We start from the raw sequence: 26,260 nt of genomic DNA on the forward strand, positions 1-26,260 counted from the left end.
GGAACAGGTTACCCAGGGAAGTTGTGGCTGCCCTCTCCCTGGGAGTGTTCAGGTCCAGGCTGGATGGGGCTTTGAGCAACCTGGTCTAGTGGGAGGTGTTCACCCTACAGGGGGGTTGGAACGAGATGATCCCTTCAAACCAAAACCATTCTATGATTGTAAAGCATTGGGGTTTTTTACATATTTACGTCTAATTTTGATGCTTTTATGAGTTCATGTTACAGGGTCACAGCATAATGGAAATTATCCAGAGAATTTGCAGGTATTCTATCTGTTTCAGTGGGTATTTCCTATAGAGCATAGTAAGGAATATAAAAATACTAACAGAGGGATTTGCCTCTGCAGTGAATAACTGCAGTTTATTGTACTGATGTGAGAGAGAATTAATTTCCAAACTGAGAAAAGTGAAGAACACTTTTTTATCAGCATTTGCTCTGCACAGACATATTCTATTGACCAGTCATTTTACCACTCTTCAGAGAGCATCTCATTCAAAAGATGACTAGTAACACCTTCTTGGAGACGAAACAAAGTATCAAGCAGGTGTGAATAGAGATTTCTTGCAAATCAAAATAATCATCACTGGCACTGTCAGCCATAAAATAATCCACTGACTATAGAACACTTTATCCAAGGCTGCACGTCGCACCTAAAACAGCAGAGCTGATTAATGTCCTCTATCTATAATCAATATAAGTGAAAGAAGAACACAGATAAAAATTAGTTCATAATGACTTCATAGCATTCAAGATACTTTGCTGCTTTCCATAGAAATCTTTTCTTTAGAGTGAATGTCTGTGCATACTCAAAATGTTTCTGTCAGACTCTCAGTAAGCTAGCTATAAAAAAGCTGTTCTAAATATTGAAAATAGCAAACATCTGAGAATACATATGGGGTTAAATTTGTGTCTAAATATCTCTTACAGAGAGAAAACTCTTTAAAGCCTCAGCATTAAAGATTCATATTTCTCTGGGCACTGCTTTAGTGTGATGACTACAATATTACATTTTACAAAATGTTAATTTTCCTTTTCCCAGGTTTTTTGAAATGAAACCCTCTGTTGTTTCTTTAAAATAACAGGAACATTATGACACAGTAGGGTAAAAGCAATAAAAAATGAAACACTTTTCCCTTCTAAATGGCATATTTATGCTGCACGTTAAAAATAAGTTAATGTGGCAGCGCGCATTGGGGCAATTCACTTAGATTGTATGTAATTTCCTTCAAGATTCCTGGTCCTTAGCATTCTGCATTCCCAGTACCCTTTTGCACTGCTTTCTGTTCCCTTCTATTCTTCATTTATGTTTCAGAGCAATAAGTTCCAGACAATGTTCTTCTATTCAGCTTAGCTCCTCTGCCTCTCTTAATGATAAAAAGGATTTCTTTCATTAGGCACAACTGGCAATTCCCATGACTACTATGTGACACCACTATAATTTTCTTACTGTAGTCAAGGCTTTTGTCTCATTGAAACTTCTCTGTACAGCTGAGTTTCCATTGTAACAGCGTGAAGCATCTTTACTGACTCAGGCTTTTCAAAGAAAACTGGAGGATCGTTTCATGGACAGAAATTATCATTAATTTCTTCAAGACTAAGAATGTAGAACAACAGAGGCTTGTGGGTCTTGTTCACAATTACAATGAAATTAGAGGAATTATGAAATCTGCATTGAAATGCTGAATATTTCCTTTAAATAAAATTAGATGTTAAAGCTGTGGTGCCAGTCATAGACCAGTGGCTCAACCTGTAGGAGCCTGCAGTGCCTGAGGGTCCCAGATCTGGGACCAGTCTGGTCTCCAGCTGCCATTCCAGTAGAGAACAGAGCTCCCTGGGGTCATATATCATATTGCAAGCCCAGTGCAGATATAAAGTAAGTCTTTGGGTGCTGCAAGTAGCATGGGGCATGTTTGTGTGATGAACAAAAAGAAGTCACTAGCATATCAGTTTTGAATTACAGAAATACAATATTATCAAATGTCTAATGTTCAAGAGGAGCATTTTTAAAATACCATCATTGCAATAAATTTATCTGCATTGCAATACATTTATTTGTAGTCCGTGTGTAAATCCAAGTCCCATATTATGTAAAACTGAAACTTGTACCTACAAAGCAAGAAGCTGGTATTTTTAAGATAGCTTCAATCCTCAGCTAAATACATTTTTGTTCAGCCAGTTGATGGGTGTCATATATCAACAGACAGTGTCTCATGTTTGAAATAACAGAAAATTTCCAGGATTATGAGTTTTCTTCTTATATTTTGAAATATGGGGTGTGATTCCAGGTCTTTTGAAGCTATTGGAAAGCCATCTTTTGACACAAAGCACTTTCTGGATCAGCCCACTTCTACTAGAGCCATGCGAAGAACCCCTGTTTTACTCACCTGCATGTTCCAACTATTGTTCAGCTTTAGGGACAAATTTCAGTTCGCTCTTTATGTTCTGAATCTCTGACAAGTTGACAGCAGGACCTGGAAGTTTCTTAGCTCCTGGGAGATGCTTCTTGTCTTTCTCCTCCTCTGCTGAAGCAGGAACATTCTGCACAAAAAGATGTCAGTGACCTTACTGCTGCAATAGCAATCTCTTGAGCATGAGCATGGGTAAGTCATTTGAGAAAGAGGAGGGGATTTTTAATACTAAATACAATACCAATGGACACTGAAAGGGTGGGGGGGGGGGGGGGAAGAAGTAGAAGAGATAGGTTCTTTTGTTGCTTGTTGTTTAAAATGTCTAAAAACATTCTGAAAAATAAAAATATTATAAGGTGCTCAGTGAATAGGAATGTGGACTTTTTGGTAAATGAGTACGAATTTACACTGTCAGACCATTAGCAGAAAATTAACTGCATGAAGCAGGTGCTTCATATTTTAGAGAATAAAAGCAGAACCATTTTTATCATCTAATTTCTTTCAGAGTCTCACAGTTGCAGGCCAATTGGAGAAGAAAACCATCACATTCCTCTGCAACTCTGGTGAAGAGCAATGGTAGTAGGTTATGGACCACAAAATCTCTACCCAAACTCAGGTTAAGTTGTTGTTTAATTTTTCTTAACCTCAGTTTTAAGACCAGAAGGAGTTTTCTCATTTTATGTTTGAATTAGGGTAATGCCCAACAACTATTTTGCTGTAATAATTCAGGCTAAATAACAGGACTTTTACAACAGCAAATATCTCACTTACTTCCCCATGCATCAAAATATTTCAGTCCATGGTACTTCCTTGTCTGTACTATTGCTCCTAGTTGACATCCAGCATGTATTTTAGACAATTCTTATTCTAGACTGAGCAACATTTTGAAGGAGTAGTTTCCCAGTATGTGGTTTATGATTCATATAGCCTGTTCTGTATTCTATAAATCTGGCATGAGGGGTAATTGTGTAGGTTTAGAGATGAATTAATAATTTCACAGTGAACTATTTTTTTTTCATTACTCTGTGCATCCTGGTGTGGCCTTTTCAGAGGTAATTCAGTATTTAGATGCTTTTTGGAAAGGTATATTAATCTTGAACAGTCAAGTCTTAATCTGTAAAATTACAAAGTCACCTGTCTGTCAAATATTACTGGTTAATAAACTCCTGTTCTTTCTGTTGACTAATGGACCACATGCCAATGAGAAAAGAGACATTTTGATATGTCAAGTATTAAATAAACAAGGAATTTTGGAAACACAACATTTATCCCCGTCTGATCTTTAAGCCATGAGCTTGTATTGTTTCTTTTGGGAGTTTTCTTGCACAGTTAGATAATGTGAAAAACTGGGGAAAACTACCAAACCCATAGCAGTTACTGAGTTAAAATACTATTTCCAGTCATCTAGATACCGTTCCCTCCCATCCTACAAACAGTGAAAGCACTGACCATGTTTTGGAGACTTTGTGCTCCTTAAATTGATGTTAACTTTCCATTCCAATTTCAGGTGTCTTCTATTTATGACTCCACCCCTCCCTATATCACTCATTCTGTGTCAATGCACAGCAGAGATCAGACCTCAGCCTTCAGTTTTTTGAGGGAAGTTTGAAGACTGACTTAGATACATGACAGAGTTAACAAATACATAGACAGAAATGCTCTGAATGAAGAAGTTATTCCCTGAAATTCCCACCTCCTGTTTCTTTTGCATGTTCATATGTCCATGGCATTGACTTTCAAATATACATGTTGCCTTCTTTATTCCACCATCCCTTTGAGTAAGACCCACATTTCTCTCATCTCCCTTCACAAGGTTTTAAAACAGAGTGAAAAATGCTAAGCACTGTTAGCAGAAGTTGCATTCATCTAAAGCTGATCTAACCAAACACAATCTGTATTGCAAAACTTAACATGATGAGAGAGCTGAAAAATCCTCTGGTAGTGCTTTTATTCTATTCCTGTTACAAGATCTGTTTCTGCAGTCTTTACTTCCATTGCTTTCATTGCATATTGACTATAAAACTGGGGCCAAGAGCTTTCATGCCATAATGTCTGTCTCATATGTAGTATTCACATAACTGAGAAGCAAAGCAGTATTCAATTACCCAACCAAATCTAATTATCAGCACTAGTAATTTATTTTATTTCTCAGATACTACCAGAGTTCACACATGCTATATTAGTTTCTGCTTAATAGCACACATTCCTTCACCAGTTTAATTACTGCAGGGAGAATACGCTTTGATTTTTTTCCAGAGGAGAAAGCATCAGTATGTGTTCAAGGTCAATTTCTATGTTTGGTTTTGGTTTTCTAAAATTTTCTTAAGAAGAGTTAATTATGTCAACCTGGAGTTGAGTTCTGAAGGAAAGCTCTCTGTAAACTGAGCATCAAACATGTCAAAATTCAGGAAAAAAATCTAACTGATTTAGATGGAACAGGAAGAATTAGCTCTTACAGAACTGATCTTGACCATTTTAAGTGCTTGTACCAGGTCAGAAGGAGCTGATAATTTGTCCAAAACTAATCTGACTGCTTCTTGTTTGAGGCTGAATCACAGGCAGTGAGTACTACCTCATGGAGAAGAGTGTTTCTCCACCCCCCTCCTAGTCCTCATGGCTCTGCTCTGTGTGAGAGCAAGAACCCCTCCAGCTATGACAACTTTCCTCCATCCACATGGCAGGAATCCACCTGGCTGAGTCCTGCCAGAGGCAGCCAGGTTGTATGAGGTCAGTCTGAGCCTTTCCTGCCCTTGGATCTGGGAATCATCCGCAGCTCTGGCCCAGCAAGACCAGTTCTCAGGTGGCCACTGTAAAACCAAACATAGCCAGCGGTTGGGGAAGCCGTAAGTACCAACCTTTACTTGATTTTTTTCTTATTTGGAGTATTCCACTACCTTGTTTGGTAGTATCCTCACCATTAGTTTTAGTTCTTACTTATTATAAATGTTCATGGTAAATAAGATGTTTTAATAGCACCCAGAAATAAGACACCCGTGTTTAATCATAATTTCGTGATCAGTGTTGTTTAAGGTATAAATCTGATGATATTCAAAACTCGGTGTTAATTAGGCCCTGTAAAATACAGGCATGAAAACACAGGATTCAACCTAAAATTGAGTGTTTTCACCCCTATGCACATAAATGTGTTCACAGTTTCTCTTTTGAATTTGCAAATGTATAGTCTTGACATTCAGTTTCTCCTTGTTAAACATTCCAAAAAATGTCACTGAAAACCTGTTCCAGAATTGTTCAACTGTAACAATAAATCCCACCACAGGGCAGCAAGTAGCAGCATATTTTTCCAAAGCCTTGCTATAACTTTGCCTGATGTATTCCATCAACTCCCATCTAGATAAAAACTGCTGGCGAAATCCCAGCTCTCTTTCCTGACAGCAGATATAACCCTGCTGTTAAAGCAGAGCCACCCACCTTTGAAACAGTTTAAATTACTACAGGTGCCTTGGCATCAAAACCAGAACAATGTATATATGGAGTGATAAGTAGGTGGCCTGGTATTTCCAGGAATGCCAAATGCATGTTCAGCTGTGATGGCCAAGATTGGTCTGCAGTGCTATAAGATTGACTAATAGGATTTCTTCCAGCAATGGCAGGGATTCTCCCAAGGAAAAAGAAATAAATTCAAACCTCCTCTTTTTTCTTACCTCCTCTACTTCTTCAGGTGTAAGTTCTTTTCTTTTATGAGGATGGCCTGCACCAGGTCGAAAGGCTCCCATTGGGATGTTAATATTAGCCTGTGAGAAGGAAATGATGAAGCCTATAATCGTGACTGATAAACAGACATACAGTTGGTAAATGACAAAACTCAGAAGGGATGGGAGAAGGGTATAGACATTATTGTGATTTCTAAGCACTTAATGCTTTCAATGTTTGCATCATTACATCACACCGTAAGAAAAGGAAGTGCTTTCATCCCCATTTTAATGATGGAAAGTGAAAAAACAAAGCTACCTAGAAAGACTTTGAAGATCTGTGTTTTAGTCTAATGCTCCCTCATTCCACTGGATTTTAAACAAATTAATACTAAACACCAAAGTGTCTTTAGGCATCTGCATCTGCTTCGATTTAGTGAAGGTGAAACAAAGTATCAGGATCAGCACTTAGCATAAATCATCCGAATTCTACAATGACACCCAAATGACTGGAACACTCTCCCTCCCACAGTGACACCAGTTTTCACTTCATTTGATCACGGTGAGGAAGAAAAACCTGTCCTGAGCCACCTTAAGCCATGGGTGATTTAAATGTGATTTTATTGACAATATTTACTCATGGGCGTTACAAACTGCAAATACAATGCCTTAGTCCTAGAAATATGACTCCCAGTTGTAAAGAGGATCTGTGGAAAAAGACAGGAAGGCTTTTGGACTCTCTTCTCCCTGCTGGGTTTTGCCCAGCAGCTCCGGCCGGGTCTGCAGGTTGAGATGTTGGCTGAGATGGCTCCAATGCCAAACAGATCATTAGCCCACAGCTTTAGCAAACTCCTGCCAGAATGGTACCCAAAGGAATACATCAGTCTGATTTTTCATCTGTGGCAGAAAGCCACGTAAATGGGGCTTGTAATAGACACCTTAAAAGTAAAGATTTTTGAGAAAAGAAAGGCAGAAAACATTGCTTAGGAAAGAGCAGCTAAAGAGTATCTATTTCCCCATGTGACCTAGCCTGGATTATTTTAAAAGTCAAATGGTGAGATCAACTAAATGCACAATTTACACCTATTCTTATCTTGTGATCTCAGAAGAGAAGCTGCTCCTAGGAAATGTCATCAAAATATCATGACTCCCACTGGTAAAACCAGGGGGTGAATTGGTAATGTTCTGGAGCGGAAACAGAACCTTCCAACAGCGAGCGGTGTTACTGCATTTTACCATCTGACTGCTTTACATTAAATGGAGATGAATAATCCCATCCTTCTGATCAAATTGTGGTCTTGCAAATCTTGCCCCAGGTTAAGCAACCCCAGGAAAACAGCCCCCTGTTCTCAGTTACAACTGTTTTGACAGCTGCTGTCAAGCAAATTAATCATCTATTGGCTAAGAAATGAGCACCTTTTCCTATATTCTGTTTATCTGTTTCCCTTCATTTTATTCATGCAAGGTGATGCTGCCGTTTCACCAGGGCGGGCAAATGTCTGTGAGGCCACACACACTGTAGATAATGGGGTATCCATTTCATAATGTTGTTTCACTAAGCACTAGTTTAGATATTGTGATACTTTTCATCTGCACTTCCCACGTTCCCAGGAGACAGGGCATTTTCTGCCTTGCAGTACTTAACCCATGATTTTATTTAGGAGTGGAAAAAAACAGCTTTACTATTTTTAATTCTACGCATCTCCCCCGGAAGGCTCCAGTACCTCCAGGCAGTTTCTTTTTCTTGGAATACGAAACTTTACAGCTCGTGTGAAAATACACATTTGCAGAGTTGAAATATTAAGAGTTATCTCTCCTCTTGGTGCTCATTTTGAACACAGGCATTTGTTCCCTTCTCTTGGGGTCAGTAGAAGCAGAAGTCAACCACCTGCATCCACCCAAGACACACCACAGCATGGTGATGCTGATTCTCAGCCCTTATGTTTCTTACTCTGACTGACAGACCAACTATGACTGAAAATGGTTCAGGAAATAAAAATTAACTACTAAATCCCAGACTGCTAATTAAATTAAATAAACAACTCATTAGCCTGCTTCAGCATTTTCACAGTAATCTATATCACACTGAAGGGGTTTGAACTATTTTACATTTTACCTGCAATAAGAGCATCCACATCAGAGTTTGACAAGACATATGTAGACACAAAATATTAACTTGGTAAAACGAGCAACCTTTAGGATATAGTTTAACACTGTATGGGTATGATATAAAATACTATAGATTAAAATATTTATAGTATGAGGTGCCAGAGTTCTGAGCTGTATGTCTCCCTCTTGATCCAATGCTGGTCCCTTCCTGCAGATAAGCAGCTGTGTAGTGGGTGAAGAGCAGACCAAATTCTGTGCCCCAGTGCAGCTCTACAAGGACTGTGTTGTGCTGTAATCAGCATCAGTGGGCAATTTTGTTTTTAAAATACATTTCAGGACTCTTGCCACCTGTTTGCTAGGATGGAGACAGGACCCTCAGCAATCTCTTCCTCACCTGCTCCTCACCCAATGGAATGTTAAACAGGAAAAATTTTGTTCCAGACATGTGAAGCTGTGAAGTGTAATTGCTTTAGGCAGACTTTGTAGGTGTGATTATTATTTTTAGTCATACTAATCATTAAAACTACTGAGTTTGCATTTTTGTTTTCAGGAAGTGTCTCACATATCTTGGATGTCATTGAATTTTTCATAATGAGTAGGTACATGTATTGATGTACTGGACTAAGGTCTTCCTCAAGAGACTGAAGGAAAAATATCTGTAAACAATGTATCCTGATGGTCAGACTGGTACTTAGAGATGTGTTTGTGCTCTTTTGTTTATTAAAGTGAATCTCAACCTGGGACTGATGGGTCTTGAATTACTGCCATCCACCCACAAGTTGAGAGCTGTTATGGCTCCAGCATCAGAGCCATTCCTAGTTGTCCAGAAGGATGACTGAATAAACTGGAAAGCCACTTCAGTATAAAGATATTCAAGCTAAAAAAACACAAACCAACCAAACAAAAAAAAGACCCCAAAACCCCAAAACAAATAAACAAAAACCAAATAAGCCCCACCACAGCCCAAAAATAACAACTATTAAAGGAATGACAGAGGAAACTGAATGCAATTCACAAACAAAAATAGGAAATGCCTCACTCTTACCTCTGGGAAAAGCAGAGTGTGTTTGTAGGTAGAGTAATTGTCAGCCAGAGCTATACACAATGGGGTAGGGAGGCAGCAATGAATGCTACCAGGAATTATCAGTATTTTTGTCTTTTATTGCCCTGAACTACTCTTGGGAACCAGTTGTGATCTTTAACTCTCACATTTCTATTTAGTGGCATTTGGCAAGTGAAGATTTTAGCTTTCATCTTCTCTGGTCAGAAAGAAACCACTTCTGACACAAAAGTACCATGGAATAGTTCAGTTAGTTATGTGTCATTACATTTTTATCACTGCAGGAAACATATACTCTCTAGGGGATGTTGGTCTTACAATAATGGCACATAATAGAGAAGGATCATAATATATGAATCACAATGTGTAAAAGTAATGTGACATTTTAAGCCAATGTTCCTAGAGTGCTACAAATGCAATAGGCATCAATTCAAGTGGAATTCTCCCTGCTGGAACAACATTTGACACAAAGTTTAATAGATTTATTTTGAAGTTTGTGCTGTAATTTTTCTCAAATTACCTTCGCAAAAATTAAAGTTGCTTAAAATATTAAATTTGATGCTTTAAAGTTAATGCACTTTTGAAGTGGACAAACCAGAAGTAATTTTTTTTTACATTTAGAAGTTAGAAAGTCATAAAACTATTAAGGAATCTATAACTGCTTCTTTACTTTAAGGAAAAAAGCAAGTCAAATTCATTCTTTAAGAATGTCTGTATGTCTCTATTGTCATTTGTTAAACTGCCATCCAAGAGGGAGGTTGCAGGTGTGACCCTTTTGCTCCCTTTTTCTTTCTGGAGCATAAGGTGTTTTTCAGAACCAAGTAGTGGCATTGTTTTTTCATACCATTCTCTCCATATCATTCATTAATCATAAGAATATTTCCATAATCACTGTAAGAGAAATGAAAATTTGAACTGACTGAAATCAATGGCAAGCTTCTGCTAATTTCAACTGAATTAGAGTACAGTAATTTGCATGATTGTGCCAGCATAGTTGATGATGATAAAGAAAATTAGCATATTTACAGTGCCTTGCAGCTTCAGTATGCTGCCTACCCACTGGGGAATTAATTTTCCTGATACTCCAGCCATTGAATTAGTACTATCATGGAGAAACAGAAGATAGATCAGACCTTAGAAATTCCATTTGGTGTTTCTTAAGTAATTTTAGGCAACTGTGAGCCTATGGGAAAATTTCGTGATGAGTGCATTTTACAAAATACAGCAAAATTCTCTCAAATTCTGGAGCTCAGGAGGCATTTTGGCCTTTTGACAGGAGTCAGTGATAGCATGAGCTAAATACAATCTTCATGATGCTGCTTCCTGATGTGGCTGGGATAAGTCTCCAGCTGTTTCTTTTACAAGTACGTAGCAATGAACAACATCCTTGTAAGTGTATGTCATTTGAGGGATGTGATATACAAGAATTTTTTATATTAAAACATTAACATTTCTGTCATTTTACTTTGGCTTTTAAATAAAATGCTTCTTAAGTAAATACAGGAAGTTGTGGGGTTTTTTCCTAAAGGAGTGCAGACAAGAAAAACTTTAATACCTATACCATTTTTTTATCTTATAATTCTTCCAGCATTATATTAACCCTGTGGAAAATCTAACAGTTGCAATAATTAGTTTTAGTCATAATACTGATCAAGTATGCAGATCTATCACCATGTTTCACATAGTTTATCCACCAGTAAACATAACCCAACACTGCAAAGCCCCTGCAAGCAAGTGATCCACCAACCTATCTGATCCATTTTTTCATCAGATCAGATCATAATATGCTCCTCAGGTCAAACTTTGTCAGTGCTTTTTTATCTACCAAGCTTTACCCTTTAAAAGAGTAATGCCAAGCTGGTACTTCTGTAGTGTTTAGTATGAGAAAAATGCAGTTAGCCTGGCAATGCAAGTTAAGACTTATTATTTTGTTATATTAGAAAGATAAATACTGTCTCTTACCTGAATGGCTTTGACATGTGATGCTGGTTGTTTTGACATTTTTAAGACAGAGGCTTATCCCTGCAAGCAAAATGGGAAAGTGTTACAGGCTCTAACATTCTGATAGTAAGGGGAGATAAGCTAGAACTTAACCCATGCTGCCTCTTGACAGGCATCCATTTCATCTGCCCAGCTCCTGTTTCCATCTCAGTTTCAGAGTTGCTTTGTTATTCCTTCTGAATGTCAGAAGAAGACAGAACACCTGAGCTTCTCCAATTAATCTTTCATAGCCACAAATGGAGCTATCACTTCCACATTAAAAACAATAATGAGTAGAGATAAGGAATCTCTCAGACTTCAACAGCATTGTAAAATGAGTAAAAATAAGGGAAGCATTTGAGGATAAACAATATATCATACATCTGTCACAGTATGTACATGGGCATTATTAGAACTTTCAGTTTAAACTTTCAAATAAAGCATAACTTGCTACAAAATATTGATAAATGCAGACAGAACTATTTTTGGACACACAAATCCATGCAAATATTTAGTGCTTCCAGACTGAAAATTATTGTGATGGTCAAAGTGTAAATTTCTGTTTGACAATTGCAAGACACAAGGTAGCCTTTCTTCAAAGTTTAAAATTATATAGATTTATTGATTTTCCTTAGCAATAGGATAAAAAAGAACAGAAGTTTCTGTATAATTTTATGCAAGCATAGAAATATGGACTGATACAGTATTAATATACAACAACAAGTGAAATACTCCAAAGTCAAGAGATTGCGTAAAAGTTAAAAATAAAAAAGCAAGAAAGAAACTTTACTATCAGATTAGTTGAAACATTGTCTCAGCGTTTTACTCTTTCACTGAGAATTATGATTTTAACTGGAATAGGCCTTCTTCAAAATCTGGTTACTTAACCTACTTCATCATAATGCAAAATAAGGTAGCAATACTAAAAAGTGAGAAATTAGTTCAACAAAGAACTCAATTATCACAAAGTACAGAATATTTGAGCTGCAATACTTAACCTGAAACAAGAAGGAAAATACTGAAAAAAAGTAATAAAAGGTGCAGGAGAGAACAGTGGAAATACACAAGTCAAAAGTGGGTCAAAGACTTTGGCACTCTGAGAAGCATAGCTGCCACATGGAGGCAGTGCCAAAGAAAAATACAGATGAGTTATAGGCTGGCTTCAACCTGGAATACCAGCCTGAACATTTATCTCTCCATCTGGATGGAAGACTTACTCTTGCATACTCACACAGGCTTTAAATCTGTGTGTAATGCTGAGCAGAACACAAAGGAAAACTGACCTGCCAGGAGAGGTCTCCCTCTGATCACACTCACAGCCGTAGAGAGTGCTGTCCAACCCAACACATAGCATTAAGTCAGAGCACATCATCTTCATAGGTGGCTTTAAATTTCTTTAAATTTCTTCCACTAAATTAATAAATTAATCAGGAAAAAAAAATCCCACGGTGCAAAATCAAAGCAGAGTGCTTCTGTTGAGTTTTATATTGTGCTTTTACATTTATATCTACAATTTCAAAATCAGCGGTGGTTTTAAAAACTTCAGAATTCACTTTCAGGTATGAAATCTCAGCCACTGAAGTTCTTGAAAAAATTTATACAGACTTCAAAAAGCCAAAAGGATTTGCTGCACTCTCTCTATATCCTTTTTAAAAAATCTTTCCCATACATAGGAATAATTGTGCTGGTAAGTAGTGGTTGTATTCCAATGACAAATACAAAAGAATCCCCCAGCTTATTGGAAAGATAGAACTCATAATACAGAAAACTTTAATTAATTCTTCTTAAAATTTTCTCTCTCTAATCAGAATGAAAAATGGGAACAAACCCACCAAAAATTAAAATAAACCATTTTAAACAGTGTCAATCTACTTTCTAAACAGTCCCAAAGAAATTCAAGCTAGGCGGTACTTTTCCATCTTGTGTGCCTGTGCTTTGCACAAACACTGATACACATTTTCGGGGGAACCTAGAGATAAACTGGCAAGGTTTTATGTGGAACCTCGACTTTAAAACAAGCACATCAATGCAAGTGAGGTGCTCTGGGTTCACAAGAAGTCTGAGTCTGAAACCATTGCAATCAGACACCGCTTCCTAAAGATGGATGCATGATACAATTGTGTAGGACTGTTTTTGGAGGAGGTGATTTTCCTACCAGTTCATGCTGTCCTCATTACTGCCAGAGAAATCAGGACAACAGAACACTACTGAGTAAAAATAGACAATCTTCTCTGGCTCTCTCCACTTCCCTCCCTTCCCTGAATTTCCCTCCAGAGCAATACTGACCATCAACCCCAAGAAGAGCAATACTGACCGTCAGCCCCAAGAAGATAAACCTTAGATTACAGATGCACCTATTACTGAAGTGGTTAGTTCATTTTTACAAATTCCTTTGATTTTTTTTCTCCACTCTTCTCAGAAAGGGAATCAAGAGTGCTACACTGATTGCATTATGTTATATCTAGCATTCTAATCAGCTCTTCAAACTTGAAAAAAAAAACAACCCACTCCTCACCCACAGCAAGATTCCACATGAATGCAGCTAGAGAAACAGAGATGCATGCTGCCTGTATTCTCTGGTGTCTTTTTGGCCTCCCCACACCTTACCTTTTCCCTTTTATGGGCTGCATGCTGAGCCAAACTTAGAAAGCAACAGCAACGTTAGTTGAATCTGGAGCTGTTGCATGCCAAGACTTCCCCTTGCTTCCCAGTGAAAGCACCCATGAGCAGGGCTACTTGTGAAATACAGGACTACGACAGTGAAATAAACCAGCATTTTGAAAAGAGCCTTTGAGAAACAAAGGACCTATCTTCTGCCCCTCTCCTAAAAATAATTTCTGACAGTGCTGCAGTAAGATAATAAGCTGACTTATTCAATTTGCTTTAAATACGATGAGATAACATAATACCAGCTTTTGTAATCTGCACAAGAGATGTACAGTAGCACACAGACAAGAGAAAGAGCCCTCCCCCCAGCCCAGCTGGAGCTCTCCTTTCCCCCTTCCACGCTCATGGCAGCAAGCACAAGGGGCATTTTGGACACAGAACTGCAGTGTATTATCTTATTAAAAGGCTTTTTCTACACTACTATGAGAGCCAGCTAGTACAAAGAATGAAGAGAAACCTTCACTTTGCAGCTTCCAGTCTGTTACACAAAAACTTACTACGTACTCTATGCAAATACAACATTTGTCTGCACAACAGTCACCTGTTAAGCTTATGGTGAAAGAACACCTCTGTAGCCACCAACCCCCCCACGTAACAAATCACTAACCATAATAAAAATACAGAAAACAATAAGCATGTACCTATCTACTGCAGTATTTGAGCTACTACAGTTAGGCTTCTTATGAGTCGTTAGGTATTTCAGTGACTTTCTGTTTTAAATCTTCAAAGATCCCTGCAGACTATGAGGTAATAACTATAAAAATCCATTCTGAATACGCTGATACTCTGCATGAGACATTAAAGTGAGCAGAAATCCACAACTACTGCAGTCACCTCAGAGAAGTTATTAAAGAGTTTTCATAAGGGTTTTTCAATTTTTTAACTGACCCCTTCAAGATTATCTTACTTATATAAGAAAAGCTCCAAACCGTCAAGTGAGTATGTGCACCTCCTTTTGATGTTGAAAGAGGTACCTTCTTCTACCAGCTGAGGTATGGACTGCGATCCTTTTAATGTGTCTGAAATAGCTCTGATGCTTTCAGCCCGGACGGCACTGAGAGCTGCTCCAGGCTCGAGTGGGACTCTGCTGAGAAGCGAAGTGTAAAAGGGAATTCCTGTCATAGCTTCCAGTTGTTCTTCCTAAATATAGAACTTGATTCACTCTGTAACTTGGTCCCCTGTGCCACTTGACCACGGTAAAACCAGGGCTCCAGTGTCAAGCAGGAGGTGTTGAAGGAACACACCTTTAGGTCCTTCCCCTGCCCTCCCTCTCCCCGTTGTTCTGGGTTTTTCACGAGAGCCAGGCATATAATGCCAGAAAGTAATGCACAACTCCTCCTGGGGGGGTTGGAGCAAGATGTGCCTCCCTGACACCTCACTGGAGAAGGAAATAATTATGGAGACATAATCACAAAAATACCACCTTGGAGGGAATAACTAGAGGAGGTGAATGCCACACCAAGGCAACTGCTTCACTGCCAGGTTGGGAGTGAAATCCCAGAGCAGCTGCATTGGGGTCCTGGTGTAGTGTTCCTGCGTGCAGGAGAGCCGTGGTTTTGGGGAGGAGGAGCTCTGACAGAGCAAGGAGAGTTGTTGGAGAGCAGCCAGACAGAGAGGGACCTTGGCGTTTGGATTGACAGGAAGCTGAACATGAGCCAGCAGTGTGCCCAGGTGGCCAAGAAGGCCAATGGCATCCTGGCCTGTATCAGGAACAGCGTGGCCAGCAGGTCCAAGGAAGTGATTCTGCCTCTATACTCAGTGCTGGTGAGGCCACTGCTTGAGTCCTGTGTCCAGTTCTGGGCCCCTCAGTTCAGGAAGGAGATTGAGGTCCTGGAGCAGGTCCAAAGGAGGGCAACCAGGCTGGTGAAGGGACTCGAGCACAGATCCTATGAGGAGAGGCTGAGGGAGCTGGGGGTGTTCAGCCTGGAGAAGAGGAGGCTCAGGGGAGACCTCATCACTCTCTACAACTCCCTGAAAAGAGGGTGTAGCCAGGGGGGGGTTGGTCTCTTTTCCCAGGCAACTCTCAGCAAGACAAGAGGGCACGGTCTTAAGTTGTGCCGGGGGAGGTTTAGGTTGGACATTAGAAAGAATTTCTTTACTGAGAGGGTGATCAAGCATTGGAATGGGCTGCCCAGGGAAGTAGTGGATTCTCCATCCCTGGAGATATTTAAAAAGAGACTGGATGTGGCACTCAGTGCCATGGTCTGGTAACCATGGTGGTAGTGGATCAAGGGTTGGACTTGATGATCTCTGAGGTCCCTTCCAACCCAGCCAGTTCTATGATTCTATGATTCTAAGGCCATAGCAGCCAGCTGCTGAACATTAGGGCATGGGGATGAAGAGAAGCTGAAGCAGGAGTGTGTGTGAGACTTGCAATAGCCAGAGAGGGAAGTAAACTGTTGTTATCCTGTGGTGTTCAGGCTACCTGTGAGTGCTGTCCTTGGTGAAAGCTACCAAAGGAGATCTGCCACAGCAAGTCATGAGTGGGGTACAGGCTCATGTTTCCAGTCCCAGAAGCTCAGCCACCTGTTCATTGCATCTTCAGATACTGACCTTTCCTTTTCATCACTCGTCTGTCATACCTATCCTCCACCTGACCCACAGCACTAACAGTGACAACAGCAGTGTCATTATAGGCAATAATATACTGGCTGCTTCCAGCTGCTACTCACAACTTTTAGAAGAAGACTGACAGTTTTGAAAATTAGCACCAACATTATTTAGAACAATGAGTGGTTGGACAGAGATTTCAGAGAGGATTTCCCTTGACTTTAACTTATTTAGCCAATCACTCTCCTCATTTCATCAATCTCAAAGAGGAAGATGACCTCCTAGACCAATTCAGTAAGCCTATGACTCACCCTGCTGCCCTCTTTCCCAAAAGTGTTGGATTCTGGAAGCAGCTCATGACTTTCTCTAGCAGCCTGTAGACTACTCATAGCCACACTCTTCTCAAGGAGCCCTGACAAGCTGGACACACAAATAGGCATCTAACAGGCACATGCATTTGTGTTAGGTCAAGACTGAAGAGGTACGTAGAGCAACCAGCTCCCTTCAAGGAGATCCATTGGTTGACTCCCTCAGAAAGGCTGAGCATGGCTCTTGTCAAGTATTTTGAGGCATGAAAAGACTATTGCACTTGAAACATGACAGAGAGCCCAACAGGGCTCACAGGCGTGTCTTTTTGCCTTGAACGGAGGATTTTGCTGTTACAGTCTGAGGTCTTGCCTTCCAGGTGGCTGAGACAATATTAAATCAAAGCTGGTTTCAGATATGTGACTTCATATACTCCCCCCTGTGAAGGTTCTTACTACAAAAGTATTAAAAGGAAATGAAAGAGGGAATATATTTTTTGCAACATGGTCTTGCACATGAATTTATTTCAATTTTTTACACTAGTTTTATTACTAAACAGCTCAGGTGTACAGAGTTCTTCCATGTGTCAATAATTTAGCAAAGGTAGGCCAGTGCTTATATTTTATAAGCCCATCATCTCCAAATACACCTAAGAAATACCAGCTCAACACTCTTTCCTTCGTACTCAACACTGTCCTTTTACAGCAGTGACAAGTAATTTCATATTGTCTTAGTGATGTCTAAATAGGAAAAGAATCTACTTTGTCACACATCTTATACCCATAAACTACCAAACATAAACTGTATTGTATTGTTGGGATAAAAGCAGTACACCAAAAAATTACCACTAATACTAGAAAATGTACATCACAGTAGATTTTAAAGGGAAAAATAGACATCACCATTACTTTGCAGAGTAATGTTACCTTGAATAACCAGTGAGATGCACAGCCCCGCATCTTGCAGATTCATCTGCTAAATATGTGCAACAGATGATTTTGTAATGCAAATAATGAGGCATATCTGCATTTCAGATGGATTAAATGCCTAGCAACTTAGGGTCAGGTACATTGACACACACCACAGAAAATTATTATGTCCCAAGAAAAGAGATTCAAAAGACATAGTAACTATGTATTTATCTCAGGTGTGAAAATCTCAGTATAGTTCAAAAGATACTTTTGCTGCCTTACTAGAAGCTCATTTAATTATCATGCACCTTGAAACAGCTTATTAGTTTTGAAGGCAAAGTTGAGGATTAACAGATACATGAATGTATCTTACGTCTTCATTGAAATATTTCAATGTATAATATCAGAATTGTTTCTTCAAACTGTCACTACTTAATGTGCTTACTTAAATGTCTTGCTTTTTGAGAAACCTCATGGGCACAGATATAACTTCTCTGAGGCTCCCAAAAGAAAAATATTTTTTTCTATTTAATCCAAAACGTTTTCACGTAATGCAAACAATGTAATACAATTGAAAGCACAAGTCAATAAAGGAGCAGTCACCACCTCAGCTCTTTTGAAAGAAGACTTCTTTAAAGTAAAAAGGTAAAAAATACATTCCTGGAATTTTGCTTCAAAGTACCAAATAGTAGCAACATATTAGAGATCTTTGCAATGCAGAACTCTGCTTCCCTTTCTCAGTTTTATAGTTCTAGAAATTGCAGTTTATTTCCAGGTATGAATAGTGGGCCAGGCTATTAAGTGTTTGGTTAATTAATTCCTATCACTACCCTCATTTGAATAGTTTGGTGCAGAATATGAAAACTAAAGATACACTGCAAGATAAATTGTTCTCTTTATTCAAAACAAATAAGTTATTGACTAAGATTTAAAGACAAGAAACCTGCTATTCAGACAGATTCATCAGATGACTAATGTAGAGAACCCTGGAAAAAAAACCCACCATCCACTTTATGAGTCACACTGATTTTCCTTGTACCTTTGGGCTCTTTCCTGTAGTAAAGATGCATTTACTTCACATAACAATGATTTGGCACACACTTTAGATGAAAGACAGAGACTTTTAGCAATGATACCCAATCATACGATACTATACAAAACTAAAAAAAAATTAAAATATGGTGTATCTAGTAATTGCCAGGCATCAGAACCAATTCTTACTCATGCATTAAACTGAAAAAATTTTGGAATACTATAATGCAGAAAGAATATCAGAATTCACCTGCTTTGTCAAAAGAAATATGAGAAAGTATTATCTACTCTTTAGTTGTTTCTTCCAGTTTTCCCTGACTTTCATTTTTCTTCATGTTAAGGAAAAAGAAAATCAAGCACTTTCTGTTGAGTTTCTACTTGTGCAGCCATGTATAATAACTATAACATCAGGCTATTTAAATAATTAATGACTTGGAACGGCATGCAAAAACATTTGCTATTATCTAGTGGACAGGAAATCAACAAACTTATCTGAGTTAGCTGATTTTGTTCCAGTGACATTCCTGAGCTGCTAAATATTAATTCAGCTCCTGCATGCTCTTTTTTTCTGTATAAAAGTATGGTGATTACTATCACAGAGTGTTCCATCAAGAAAAAATTAGCCCTGTATTAAGAAGATGATCTCATTGAGGCTGCCAGTGACCTCATTCTAAATTTCAGAGTTCTACCATCTTTTAATAGCATTGTTAGCATTGTCAAAAAATGGTATTAAGTTCTAAAAACTGCATTATCAATATAACCCACACAAATGCTAGAACATCATAGCTTTGACCACTGAATTATACCCAAAAGCCATATTCTTTGTTGCTTTGAATTATGTAAAATTCTTTCTTGCCAAAATGTTTTGAATGACTAGAATGTGATGATGACATACAAGCAACAAATGCACAACTCCTCCCACTTTTGTCCTGTCAAATTTTAGCCACTATGCCTGGCAAAGCTGATACCATAAGAACAGGCAAGGGTACTGGCAGATTTTGAAGGGATATAAATTTTCATTGACATGCTGATTTTGTAAACCTCCTGTTTGCTAGAATGATTCAGCACAATTTGGCAAAGAAACAAAAAACATGACATTGCACCATCAGATATTGCTCTGGCAAACAGGTTTGATGAAATAGGGACTGACTGAAGCACTGGTGAAATTTTGAACAGAAAGACTACTCATTGTATTTATAAAGCAGGACAACTCAAAGAGGCATCTATTCATTTTCAATCCCATACCAGATTTCCTTTGATGAAAGTTATCCTCATCCATTGATTACAATTGCTGAACACTATTAGCTCTTGTCTTCAGTGGTCAGATTAAGACCTCGCCTGAGGTACAGTAAGAAATTTTGCCATTAAACCCACCTGACTCAAAGATGTATAAGAATGAGGTACAGACACAGCAGAGGGGATTTAGCACAACACAAAGCCATGTACTTGTAGTAAAGCATGAAATAAATCTGCAGCTGTGCAGGTAATCAGCTCACATACAGTAATGATTCTGCTGTGAGAGCAAATGTAGTAGACTTGAGTAATGAGATGACTGAGAGCAGTCATCTACAGTCTAACAAAGGGAACAAAGACAAATTTCTGATGATTCCTCATCTAAATGGTATAATAATAGGAATAAAGACATGGTTGAGATATGAGAAATAAGACTGGTAGAAAGATGGACCCAGAACAAGAGAAATGAAGCAATGGGATGGTGAAAGTGGAATACTAAGCATATTATAAAGAATATAATGCTTGTAGATAAAATAATACCAAATTCAAGGCCAGCTGCACCAACACGATGAATCACATGTGACTGATCAGTTCATATCTTTGGTTTGATTCTAATGAAAAGAAAAATTAAAAATTAAGAATAAACTCTGGGTGTGAAGATTTGAATCAGTAGCAGGATACCTATCTTAGTTCCCAGGAGTCATAAGAAAAAAAATCTTTCACTTCTCATATCTCCAAGATTTTGAAAAAAAAAGGTAATTATGAATGAATGTTTTCTATGGTGAAGTTAGGAATAAATGTACTAGTCATATCTAGTATGAGGAAATACTACTCTATCAAGTAGTCAAATATGATCTATATCAAACCTTAATTTATTCAACTAGATCTGTTGCAGGAATATTTTTGGTGCTGTGTAAAACATTCCTATTATTCACAACAGATGAATACCCTCTATGCATAGGTTAACACTAGTGCTACAGACTCTAACAGCCTGCTAAACAGCAAACCCCAAACTGCTTTGTTTCCTTCCAAGTGTCACCTCACTTGGTCTTACTTAAGCTAGGAGCACTTCTTTCCCTAGGGTTTCAGGCTGCCCTATAGGTTTTGGGGTTCAGACTTGATAGATCTAATGCAGTCATGTACATTTCATTTACATGGCAGTGAGCATGAAACTGTACCTTTCAGACTGAAAGACTGAAACTACTCTGTATTTTAAATTTTGCAGTAGGATAAGGAGCTTGTGCACTTAAGGAACTGAGAAGTAATGAATAAAAAAAAAAAAAAAAAAAAGCTCACAGCATCTGTTTGGCACTACCTTCCCTTGTGTGTGCTTCACAGTCACAGAATGTTAGGGGTTGGAAGGGACCTTGAAAGATCATTCACCCAGCGTAGGTCACACAAGGACACATCTAGGCAGGCTCTTTGAATGTCTGAATTTCCAGAGGAGACTCCACAACCTCCCTGGGCAGCCTGTGCCTGTGTTCTGTCATCCTCACAGTGAAAAAGCTTTTTCTTATGTTTATACAGAACCTCCTGTGCTCCAACTTGCATCCATTACCCCTTATCCTATCATTGGTCATCACTGAGAAGATCCTGGCTTCATCTTCCTGACACTCACCCTTTACATATTTATAAACATTAATGAGGTCACCCCTCAGTCTCCTCCCAGCTCCCTCAGCCTTTCCTCACAAGGGAGATGTTCCACTCCCTTCATCATCTCTGTGGCTCTGCACTGGACTCTTTCAAGCAGTTCCCTGTCCTTCTAGAACTGAGGGGCCCAGAACTGGGTGCACCTCTCCTCCTTCACTGACTGAGCCCGTTTTTTCCCCGCAATTTAGGTAAACCTATTTCCAAGGACAGACTTTTAAAATTGTAAAGAGATCCCAACAGAGGAACTAATGCTGAATAACTGCTCTGCAAATGCGTAGCTGAAGACTCAAACTAATATTCTTGCAGAACTGGCTTCTAGGATAACATTGGAACCATATCCCTCAAGTTTCTTATTTTCCTTTGTTTTTCTTTAGAGTCTGACACCCATTTCTCCTTGGAGCACAACAGCATTGCATGCCTAACAGCACTGCAGCAGATGGGTAAATGCTTAAAATTGATAGCAACTAAGAAAGACCTGTAATATGCTTTGTAAGTAATTAGCAATTTTGCTACTATTTGTAGCAGATTAACCCAGAAAAGACACATTTCTATGCATACTTGTGCTTTTCCTTTAATTACATTGCTCATATGAACATTGACTTAAAAATTAATTCCAAAGTCAAAAATCTCACCTTTCCAGCATGTATTTTTGGTAACCAGGTTAAATACTGCAAACAAGTCCTGAACCCTAACAGAATACTTTGACCTCATTTCTATTTAAATAAAGCAATAGCTTTGTACTGTAATTGGAACACAAACTGTGAAGAAAACTGTGTAACACTCTGCTCTTTCTAGGCACAGCAAGGCTCAAAGGTGGGTTTGTTGTTTTGTTTTTCTTTTTCTTGAGTTTCAGTTTAAAAATACCATACATATCACAAGCCTCTACAGCTCCCATCACCTGAAATTTTCACATATACAGAGATTTTTACATAGTAATATTGGTAAACAAATGCATATTTATGCTTTAGACATGTCATATGCACTTCTGTAGTGTGCCAGCCTCTGTATCTCTAGCGTTGTGTCTCAAATACCTTCTTTACTCTGACTTTTTATTCCTTCCAGAAGCAATCTCTTAACCTTTTAAAGTTTTTAATGGACCTTCTATTTCATACATACTCTTTTTTTTTTTTTTTTTTTTTTTTTTTTTTTTTTTAATGAATCCTTGTCTCTATTTTAAATTCTAACCTAGATTTGGGCATTCATCCTGAAAACATTCATGCACCCCATGAAACCACCCTTCATTTCAAGTCACACTGGCACATAAACATTTGCAGAATAACACCACATTTTGCCCCAGCCTTCCATTCCTCTGTTTAGTTGATCCCAAGGCTCACCAACCTAATGAATAGTTTTCAGAAAATATCTAAAAACCTGTTTGCTTTTCTTGAGGCTCAAACACTTATCCAACCATGTTGTGTTCTGACTGCATTGTCTTCAGACTGGCAAAATTTAGCACCACTCCATGCCAAAATCCATTATCTTATCTGGTTGTAAGCCTGAGCCTGCAATGAACTGTGAGCACTGCAAATTCCCCTAAAGCCCTGCAAACCTCTCTAACATCAAAGCTTTTGAAAGTGGTTAAGACCGGTTTTACTTCTATTTTGCAACGTGTCATGTATGGTAATACCTGAATATTCACATATCTACTTCAGTAATAGATCAAAGTTGAAGAGATTAATTATTAGACATGTTGATAATTAATTTTAAGATAGAAATATATGTCTCTGATATTAAGCCACCATGTGAATCTGTTAAAATCTTCATGTATTAGGGCAAAATTTTTTATTTACTTGCCAAATTACATTTAACTGGTATTATTATGTTTATGAGAGTATATTCTTATTTCTGCCTAAAATTTTTGCATGATTTATAAATATGCTTTTCTAACATTCCTAGGTACTTGTCCTTTAGAGCTCCATTCACGCCCTCCCATTAATATACACCTCAGTTGTAACTTCTAAAACTCTGGTGGTTACACTGCAGCTTTGTAGCGATGTCTGGGGACTGTCCACTACCCAGATTACAGTCTGGCATTTTGCTGCAGTCACTACAGTGGTAAGAAATGTATCAAGATCTGAACGACTTTCAGAACTATTTTCAAGTGGAAATCTTTAATTCTGAATACCCTTATTTTCAAAATGCAAACTGCAATCTCTCCCTGAAGCAGTTCACAGTCTGCAACAGTTTTATTCCATGAGAACAAGGATTAATTTTGCTTTTCTGCCAGGGGCAAAATACCCGCTCAAGTTACACACGAAAAAACAGTGGGGCTGGCAGCTGACTCAGAATATTTGTCTTCTGCATTCTAGAAAATTCTCTGTTTGTTTGTTTGTTTTCTTGTGATAAACTTTGTAGCAATAAAATACTGACTGTGCATTTTAATTGCATTCCTTTTCATTTGCACTGCCAATTTCTATGACAACTCAGTAGAATTCAGGTCTGTATTATATACGGTAGGCTAAATGAACATAGAAATAAAACACAGTAGTGCTACAAAAACTATTTACTGAGTGGATCATTTAACATGGCAATTTTCCTACCCTTGATTTCAATGAGTCTGGTAAAAATAATCATGTTCTTCACTATTTGAATATTATTCATCTCCAGTGCTTGCAAAGACCATCACTAGAATAAGTTTTGTATATTTATATTAAATGTATGTTGGTCTATGAAACATTTTTCAATCAAGAAGGTGCAGAATTGCCATATTTGCATAGTTTCTCAATGATTTGCAACTGAACTTGCTAGGTTGGGAGCCACTGCAGAAAAGCCATAACTGGATCTGATTCTTTGGGGACTCCATTCATGATTTCTTTTAGATGCTGAGGACATGTCAAAATTGTCCATCGTACACAAACTCAGATTTGATAACATGTGGGGCTGGATAAAATTTCTGTAATTATTCAGCTTTTATGTTTGAATGAAATTCTTCCCAAAGGTCTCCTATAGCTTTGGTTAACACAAACTGCTCCCACCAAAGGGAGTTTAAGGACATTGGAAAATCTAAACTTCAGGGAAAAACATAGAATCATAGAATTGGATGGGTTGGAAGGGACCTCAGAGATCATCAAGTCCAACCCTTGATCCACTCCCGCTGCAGTTACCAGACCATGGCACTGAGTGCCACATCCAGTCTCTTTTTAAATATCTCCAGGGGTGGAGAATCCACCACTTCCCTGGGCAGCCCATTCCAATGCCTGATCACCCTCTCAGTAAAGAAATTCTTTCTAATGTCCAACCTAAACCTCCCCCGGCACAACTTGAGACCGTGCCCTTTCCTCCCTGACTTGAGAGGAAAGACATACAAATCAGCCAGAGAACAACTGTAAGCAAGCATGGATTACCAGTTGCCACCTCCCCTTCTGCCCCCACAACCATCAACACTGAGGGCTTGGACAGGGTTGTCTCCCCTTACTTGTTTGTTGACCTAACTGTCTCCAGGGATACAGCCTGATTCCTGCTGCCCCCTGAGCAATGTCCTTATCAGTGGGAAGAAAGGGAGCTGAAAAGAGCCAAGGACATCAGAGCTGAGATGTTCTTCCTGCTGGTAGCATAAGGAAAGCTTGCAACATCCATTTTGTGAAGAACAGGATGTCAGTGTATATATAACAAAAAAAAAAAAAAAAAAAAAGAGCTGAAAAATCTGAAAACATTACATGCAAGAGGCATCAAAAACATTTAAATTCCAGAAAAGGAAGGATTTTTTTATTCAAAAGATCTCTTTAAAAACACAACATCTACAAAGATTTCTGTGTGGAAAAGACAGACTGTGGTTAATTTTATGAATTCTCCCATCAGCCCTTTCACAGAAGGGCTGTGAACCCACAGACTAACACACCAGAGGTGAGGGGCACATTTAGGAAGCATTTCCAGAGGAGAGAAGTTCTGAATGATTTGTTACAAACCATGGGCAATGAAAGTTCATCTGGAGCACGCAGGAAAAGGTAGGCTGGAAGCCACAAACTGCAGAGGGCTCTCTCACTGGTGCTGTCTTGATTCCTGAAAAATCTTTAGAAAAGAGAAAACTGAGGACATGATAGTGCATCTTTTTCACAGGGGGTGGGAAGGTGTAATTCAATTTGCACAGTCTGCATAAGCAAATAAATATTTTTCTTTAACCTATGCCAAGTCTGCAGTTGTTTGTTTTCACTGTTCAATTCAAAGCTTTTAAACTAGGAAAGGCCCTGATAAATCAACTTGTAAGAGTACACTGTTCAGTTGTGGGCCCTTGCTACAAGAAAGACATTGAGTTGCTAGAGCAAGGGAGAGAAGGGCAACCAAGCTGGTGAAGGGTCTGGAGAACAAGTCCTGTGAGGAGAGGCTGAGGGATTTGGGAATGTTTAATTTGGAGGAGGATGAGGGGAGACCTTATTGCCCTCTACAGTTTTCTGAAAGGAGGTTGTAAGGAGGTGGGTGCTGGCCCACCTGCATAATGACAGGACTAGAGGAAATGGCCTGAAGTTGTGTCTGGGGAGGTTTAGACTGGATATTGGGAAGAATTTATTCACTGAGTTGTTAGGCACTGGAATGGGCTGCACAGGGAGGCAGTTGGAGTCACCATCCCTGAAAGTATTTAAAAACTGTGCATATGAGGCACTTTGGAACATGCTCTAGTGGGTGATCCAGATATTGATACTTGTATATTATTCTGGAGGGTGTTGACAGTTTCACAGTGTGATCTTAAAGGCCTTTTCCAAATGTGTCG

The 26,260-nt window shown here is 38.7% G+C and overlaps 1 protein-coding gene and 1 long non-coding RNA gene across 4 annotated transcripts in view; one reads left to right on the forward strand and one right to left on the reverse strand.

Annotated features, from left to right (window-relative positions):
* The window catches only part of LOC139798714 (uncharacterized), a 49,324-nt gene extending 45,137 nt beyond the window's left edge, over nucleotides 1–4,187 (forward strand). The window contains exons 3-4 of the long non-coding RNA XR_011726926.1: nucleotides 2,915–3,023; nucleotides 3,915–4,187. This is a non-coding gene — a long non-coding RNA (uncharacterized lncRNA). The remainder of the gene's footprint in view (nucleotides 1–2,914; nucleotides 3,024–3,914) is intronic.
* SMPX (small muscle protein X-linked) overlaps nucleotides 1–14,966 on the reverse strand; it is a 42,271-nt gene extending 27,305 nt beyond the window's left edge. Inside the window, exons 1-4 of one of the 3 annotated variants that reach the window (XM_071749743.1) lie at nucleotides 14,803–14,965; nucleotides 11,189–11,248; nucleotides 6,070–6,159; nucleotides 2,384–2,537 (exon numbers count right to left, since the gene is read on the reverse strand). In XM_071749743.1, the coding sequence (XP_071605844.1) occupies nucleotides 2,397–2,537; nucleotides 6,070–6,159; nucleotides 11,189–11,227 (270 nt within the window). In that variant the 5' untranslated portion in view covers nucleotides 11,228–11,248; nucleotides 14,803–14,965 and the 3' untranslated portion in view covers nucleotides 2,384–2,396. Of the gene's footprint in view, nucleotides 1–2,383; nucleotides 2,538–6,069; nucleotides 6,160–11,188; nucleotides 11,249–14,780 lie in introns of all 3 variants that reach the window. The other 2 variants (XM_071749722.1, XM_071749732.1) reach the window with 2 other exon arrangements.
* Nucleotides 14,967–26,260: the final 11,294 nt, after the last annotated feature.

The sequence above is a fragment of the Heliangelus exortis genome, chromosome 1 (genome assembly GCF_036169615.1).
Source record: "Heliangelus exortis chromosome 1, bHelExo1.hap1, whole genome shotgun sequence".
Lineage (NCBI taxonomy): Eukaryota > Metazoa > Chordata > Aves > Apodiformes > Trochilidae > Heliangelus > Heliangelus exortis.